The sequence below is a fragment of the Wolffia australiana genome, chromosome 7 (genome assembly GCF_029677425.1).
Source record: "Wolffia australiana isolate 7733 chromosome 7, ASM2967742v1".
In the NCBI taxonomy this organism is placed as follows: Eukaryota; Viridiplantae; Streptophyta; class Magnoliopsida; order Alismatales; family Araceae; genus Wolffia; species Wolffia australiana.
In genome coordinates, this window is record NC_135841.1 from 7833928 (window position 1) to 7840933 (window position 7006).

The 7006-nt window shown below is 42.1% G+C and overlaps 1 protein-coding gene across 1 annotated transcript; it reads left to right on the forward strand.

The window, feature by feature from the left end:
- Positions 1–997: 997 nt before the first annotated feature.
- Positions 998–2647, forward strand: LOC144705573 (bidirectional sugar transporter SWEET14-like). The gene is made up of 6 exons (XM_078578335.1): positions 998–1307; positions 1391–1427; positions 1517–1727; positions 1811–1972; positions 2120–2239; positions 2314–2647. Exons 1-6 carry the CDS (start codon positions 1262–1264, stop codon positions 2539–2541), a joined length of 804 nt encoding a protein of 267 aa, XP_078434461.1. The 5' UTR covers positions 998–1261; the 3' UTR covers positions 2542–2647.
- The last annotated feature ends 4359 nt before the right edge of the window (positions 2648–7006 follow it).

A 7006-nucleotide genomic window follows, 5' to 3' on the forward strand; every position in this document is an offset into this window, starting at 1 on the left:
TCACACCAGATATTCTGGTCTTCCCCAATTCGGAAACTACGGAAGGAAGACGAGATCTCGGACTTCGTTGAGAGATCGCGGTCTCGCACTAAATCTCAACCGCTTCAATCGGTAGAAGAACATCCAGTGAAATCATTAAACCTTCAGTGGATTCATGATCGACTCCGGCGTCCGACACAGCTATTTTCCCCGGTCAGTTTGTGGGTTTTACTCCTTTCGATATGGCACTATTGCAACAAACTCTTCAATCGTGGAGCCCAACTCGGCACTCATTCCTTGTCTTCCCATTCAAGCGGGACAGGCTTATACGAAGGTCTCCGCGTTCTTATCGTTACCTCGTACCTTTAAGGTAGGTCAAATCTGAAGGAGAAGAAGATTATAACTCAGACTGAGGTAACAAAGTTTGCCCTTTACGGGGTGAGACGCAGCCTGCCATGGCTACAAAGGGCAAGGCTTGCGGTGGAGAAAGACTGCGTCTTTTGCACCCCTCTCATTTGGAACGACGACGGTGGGCTCGAGAAAGGCGGCAACAATGGCATGGAATAACCAAAGGTTCTGCCGGCAACGACTTTGATTTCTACGAGAAGCTGATACTCTCAAGATCAGCCCAGCAAATCCATTAAGCCGCGAATCATGGAATGAAGAGAGAGAGAGAGAGAGAGAGAGAGAGAGAGAGAGAGAGAGGGAAGGGGAGGGGGGAGAGAGTGCGGTTCGCTTTCCATCCGCCTAATAACAGAAGTGCGAGCCCTTGCATGAGCTTTTTCGATAACGGTCCCCAGCGTATGAGCCTTTCATGGGCTGGACGTCACGTGAACTGCTCGAGTCCGCGTCGTCTTCGTAACGTCAGAATACGGCCCCACTGGACGTCATGAAACAACCTCGTTCATCTTTCTCGTTTCCCTCTTCTCGTTTCATCTCCCAGGTGAAATATTAAGAAGGCCAACATCAAAGTAGAGGAAGCAGATGTCATGCGGTTTGTTGCTTTCTGTAGCCGGCTTAGCAGTGATTACCTGAACGCCACCTCCGGCATAGAAATAGACGGAGGAAGTGGGGACGCCACCCATGGAGCCTATATAAACACCTCTCCAAGCTCCTCCATCCGGAGGAGTTTCAAGAGTTTGAGAGCATACCAGCATCACCACACATCTCTCTCTCTTGTGAGAGAGCTAGGGATTAGGGCGTGAGAGACAGAAGGCTCCTGGGTTTTCTTTCATCTCTGCCCTTTATTCTTGAGCTCTTCTTCCCTCTTCATCAGAAGAGAATGGGTGCTATCCACCACCCTCTGGCTTTCACCTTTGGTGTCCTAGGTCACTGGAAAATCACCCTGTCATCTTCTTTATTGTTTTCTTCTTCTGCTCATCCCTGAACGCTAACTTATCTTGGCTTGCAGGCAACTTGATCTCATTTATGGTATATCTCGCGCCTGTGTAAGCGACATTTCCAGTGCCTCTTACTTCAGCATTTCCTTATGGTCTTTACTCATACTTGGTTGGTTTTTCTTTGCCCATCAATGCAGTCCGACATTCTACCGGATATGCAAGAAGAGATCAACGGAGGGATTCCAGGCAGTGCCCTACGTGATCGCTCTCTTCAGCGCCATGCTGATGATATATTACGCGCTGATCAAGACCAACTCCTTCCTCTTGATCACCATCAACGGCGCCGGCTGCTTTATAGAGACTGTCTACATCGTCCTGTTCCTCATCTTTGCTCCTAAAAAAGCCAGGGTACTCTCAACCCCTAGACTATTATACTATAGATGTACTCTATAATACAAATATTATAGACTTTACCCGTAAGCGGAGTTCAGGTGTTTACGTTGAAGATGTTGACGGCATTGAACGTTGTGGCCTACTGCATCATCGTGGGACTGACCCTCCTCCTCTTCAAAGGCCACAACCGGGTCCGAGTCATCGGCTGGGTGAACGTCGTCTTCTCTGTCTGCGTCTTCGCGGCGCCTCTAAGCATCATGGTCAGCCCCACTCCACCCGAATAGTGTTCCTTGATGGATTACAGACGGACCGGGACGGCCAGCCCTTGGGGGAAAACCGTTCCGTCCCCGAACCCAGCACTTGAGCTTTTTCTGACTAGATTTTGTGACGTGGGTCTCGTTGGGCAGAGGCTGGTGATACGCACCAAGAGCGTGGAGTTCATGCCTTTCACGCTGTCCTTCTTCCTCACTCTTAGCGCTGTCGTGTGGTTCGGATATGGGCTGCTCATCAGGGATCCCTACGTAGCGGTAAGCACGCCATGGTGCAAATTATACCGCAATGGAGAAGCTCGACTTATCCTGTTCGTGGGTTTCCTTGACAGGCGCCGAATATTCTGGGTTTTCTCTTCGGAGTGGCCCAGATGGTCCTCTACATCATCTACAAGGACAGGAAGCGGATAAAAGAATGCAACGATACGAAGAACAAACAAGCTGAGCTGACAGTGAAGGTGGGTTCCATGGCTACGCCGGAGGTACACCCCGTAGGAAAGGGGCGCAGGCGCGAGGAAGAAGGCGACGATGAGGAACAGGGGGAGATCGAGCGTCGCTGAGTATGCCTAAGAATTGGGAAACTGTGTCTATTGTTATCCTTCTCCTCGCGTCATTCCGCTTTGTTATCTTATCCTCGTCGTCTCCTTCTCATATGTTGTTATTTCTTGTTTGGCTTGTCTTCTTCTTCTACCTGGATGAGGTGGGAAAACGTGTTAGAGAGGCAGTGGTGCGGCGATCAGTCCAAAGGAGTGCTTGTGTGCTAATGACGCCACAAGTTTGTCGGAACGATGTCGACTCCGATAACCAACCCAGCCGTGACGGGAATTCTCTCTCTTTCTTCCACACTCTCTCTCTTTCTATCTATCTATCTATCTCTATCTCTATCTCTCTCTCCCTCTCTCGCTCTCTTTCCCTCTCTCGCTCTGTGTCTTCCTCTCTCCCTCACTCTCTATTTGTCTCCCTCTTTCTCTCTCATTCTTTCTCTCTCGCTCTCTCTATTTGTCCCACTCTTTCTCTCTCACTCTTTCTCTCTCGCTCTCTCTATATTTCTCTCTCGCAGCCTTGCTTTCGCTCTCTATATATATTTAGACTTCTCTCTCTACCACTTTTTCTGTCTGTCCATCTCTCTATTTATTATGTCTCACTCTATCTCTCGTTCTCTCTATATGTGTCTCTCTCAGTCTTTCTTTCGCTCCATATATATTTAGATCTCGCTCTACCACTTATTCTCTCTGTCTCCCTCTATATATTATATCTCACTCTCACTCGCTCTCTCTATATATCTCTCGCAGTCTTTCTTTCGCTTTATAATGTACATTTAGATCTCTATCTCTACCACTTTTCTGTCTCTGTCTTTCTCTATATATGATCTCTCTCTATATATAATCCCTATATATAAATGTAATCTCTCTCTATGTACACATAATCTCTCTCTTTCTCTTTCTCTATCTCTCTTTATATATATAATAAATCTCACTCTGTATCTCTCTCTATTTATATATGTACATAATATTTCTCACTCTTTCTGTCTGTCTCTCTCTCTATTTAGATTTATCAGCCCTTTAGAATGAAAGAGAAAACATGAAACAGAACATTCGCATTTCTTAGGTCAGCTGGCAAATCGATCCTTAGGAGCCGTCGTTCAAGGGAAGAGGTGAGAGCCGATTCTTGTTGGCTTCTAGCATCACATATGATAGACAGCTCAAATATCTAGGCATGTCACACTCCCTTCTGAGACTATATAGATATATAGAAGCACCTTCAAAACAGAATAGATGCAACTTTTCAAAGCAACTTTAGGAAGAAACTATTCAACTATATTATAAAGACATGTTATAGAAGACTTCTTGAGCAACTAGAAGAGTTGGATCTCTTCACCTTGACATCAAATCCGTAACTGTCATTTAACTTCCAATGGTCAAGATTAAACCCAACAGTCTCCCCCTTAATCTTGATGCGCATCTGCAATAATATGAACACCAAGTCATAAATTTAGCGCCAGAAAAAAAAACTTAGCTTTAATAAACATATATGCCGTATTTTATACTAGCTAGATCCTTTGAGTTGACATATTTTATAAAAAACTTCTTATCTTTCAACATGACCAGATGAAATGAAATCTTGTGTCGATGAGTTTTGAATACCCGGGAAACATTGGGTTCTTTCTTAAGGCTATGGCGGATTTTTTAACATCACAACCTTCACCACCTTCACATCTTCAGTCTTCATTCTTCAACTCAGCAATCAACTGTGACAGCCAGATCCCATGGCAGGCTGCTCTTTTAATGGTTACCTACTCAGCTTCACACAATGATAGGGCCACAATTTTCAGCTTCTGTGATGCTCAGGATTTTATATTCTCTCCAAGGAAATAAGCCATTACTAAACTTCTTTTCCTATTTTCGACATCACCAGCATGATCAGCACCACTGTACCTAATCAGTTCTTGTTCTCCTCGCCTTTTCTAGTTGAGCCCAAGCTCCAAGGTGCCTTTGATGTGCTCAAGATTCCAGTCATGTGTTCAGTAGGAGGCGTCCCCATGTTCCTGCTCAAAACGCCAAAGGAATATTTTAAGTAAGGTACGGTATGGGTCACATACATTAAAATCTGAATTGAACTCATGAAATTTGTAAGATTAACAGATGGAGAAGATCTAAACTCAACTAATTTTTATCTAGCTTCTAGTGGAGTTTGTACAAGATTGTTTTCTTCCGTCCCATTTTACTCTAGATTCCTTAAGGCAAAGGCCTTCCGATTCCTATTTATCTGTCCATATTCCTGATATACCTCAATTGAAAGGTATGTGCTGAGAAATCAAAGTTCAATCATCTCAAACTTTTTCATCATCTCCTCATTGAACAGCTTAATTTGACAGTCCTCTGTCCCTATCACAATTAAGTCATCAATTGAAACACCAACTAGCATCAGAGAATTAGAGGAATGTTTCATATGAACAGCATGGTCTTGTAAAGATATTGTAAATCCAATTGAGATAAGACTATTAGCTAGCTTGACATTACATGCTCTTGGTGCTTTCTTGAACTCATACAAGTCTTTCTTCAATCTCATAACTGAGTGCTCTTTGTCCGTTTGAACGAAGCTATCTGGTTGTCTTACATAAACCTCTTCATCTGTATTCCTATTCAGGAAGGCATATTTAACATCTGTATGATATAAAGAGCACCATTCAATTTCTGTTTGGGCAACCAAAACTCTAATTGTCACCATCCATAAAACAGGAGCAAAAACTTCATTAAAATTGACACCAAATTTTTTAACATACCCTCTAACGACTAATCGTGCTTTGTGCTTCAAGATATCTCATTTGGGGCTTGTCACCTTGTAAATCCACTTTAGACCAATAGGTTTACATCTAGATGGTGGGGTAATAAGCTCCAACATTTTGTTTTTCACAATGGCTTCCATCTCTTCTAGCATGTCTTGTCTTCATTGACCTTCTCTATGAGCTTCTTTAAAATTATTTGGATGTCCTTAAACTAGCATCAGCTCTTGTTGATCCAGATGCGTCTCCACTGAGTCTTCATAAACTATGTTCAATGCTTAAGGAGAAATAGTTTTTGATGGTGGAAATGTCTTCATTAGCTTCAGCTTCTTGAGCACCTAGCTCAGGGAGGATTTGTTCCTCTAGACAATCATCACCATCTATTGTTAGTTCAGAAGAAACACGAATTCCAAGTATACCTTTAATCATCTGATTTTTAAAACTATTCCACTTCCATTCGTCCTCTTCTTCAAAGACCAGGTCCCTGCTCACATAAACTTTGTTCTTAATTTTAGCATCTATAAGCCTTTGAAACACTTTCGTAGCCCAAAAATGTTGTAGGTTTCTTATGTCATGTAGCTTCATCAAAGTTTTTTCTATCTGTCTTGATGTGAGCAATAGCTTCGTCAGCTGTCTTGACTTTGAAATGATCAATAGTTTGCTTTTTCCTCCTCCAAACTTCAGAGACATCTAACAAGAGAGATTATTCCTAGGAAATCGGTTATGAGAATACACACTTGTTGATAGCTTCTCCCAAAAATTCAAGTGGCACACTCCTGATTTTTAGGATGCCTCTCACCATGGAAATAATATTTCAATTATTCTATTCCACTATGACACTCTACTGAGGCAAGTATTAGGTAATAAGTTGTCTCTGAGTGTCATGCTCCCACAAAAATCCTTGAATTATTTGGACCAGAACTCTCCTCATCAGTCTGTTCTTAACCTCTTTTCACATATTTCTGAACTTCTAACAAGGTTTTAAACTTATCAAAGTCCCTAAACACATCTGCCTTCCACTTAAGTATAGACACCCAGGATAGTCGGGATAAAGTACCCTGATCATCAATTGCATGAGATGAGATCAGACCACATATATGTGCACGGACAAACTCTAGAGAATGAGCAACTCTGGGAGGCAATGCTGAGGGGAATGGTAGAATGAGTTTTTTTTTCAGTAACAGAATCTATAGAGGCTATCAGACATCTTTAATAGAGGAACACCATTGATCATTTGATGACTTAACAGTCATCCTAGTGACTGGAAATTCACGTGGAAAAATCTATGATATCAGATCTATGTTCTTCTTGATTGCTCAAAGCTTTAATGATTACAATCTCCACATTTTCTTGATTTAATTTAGTGTTCTATCATGATGATCATAAATGGTGAGTCCTCCATTTTCCATCACTATTTTACACCCTTTCTCACCAAGCTACCAAGAGAAAGGATATTAGACCATCTCTATCGATCTATACATGGATTTCTACATTTAAAACAATGCATTAAACTTGAGTTGGCTCATGAAAAAACTTTCCTTAGAGTTGTGGAAACATGCACCTCATTGTCTATATCCAACATCAGTTTTTACTTTTTGACAAATCCTGTTGTCATGTGTATTTTCAGTGTAGACATTTTTTATCACAATTAATTGTGATTTTCATTGCGAGTGTGTATTTCTCTTTGCGAGTGTGTGGTGTCCTTGTTTTTTCATATATCTTATGTTTCAAATTTCTATATT

Bases quoted from the DNA above. Each gene is read 5' to 3' on its own strand.
- LOC144705573 (XM_078578335.1), top strand. From the start codon at position 1,262: ATGGGTGCTATCCACCACCCTCTGGCTTTCACCTTTGGTGTCCTAG. The intron at 1,308-1,390 runs GTCACTGGAAAA...CTTGGCTTGCAG, and splicing joins TTTCACCTTTGGTGTCCTAG to GCAACTTGATCTCATTTATG. The intron at 2,240-2,313 runs GTAAGCACGCCA...TTTCCTTGACAG, and splicing joins TCAGGGATCCCTACGTAGCG to GCGCCGAATATTCTGGGTTT.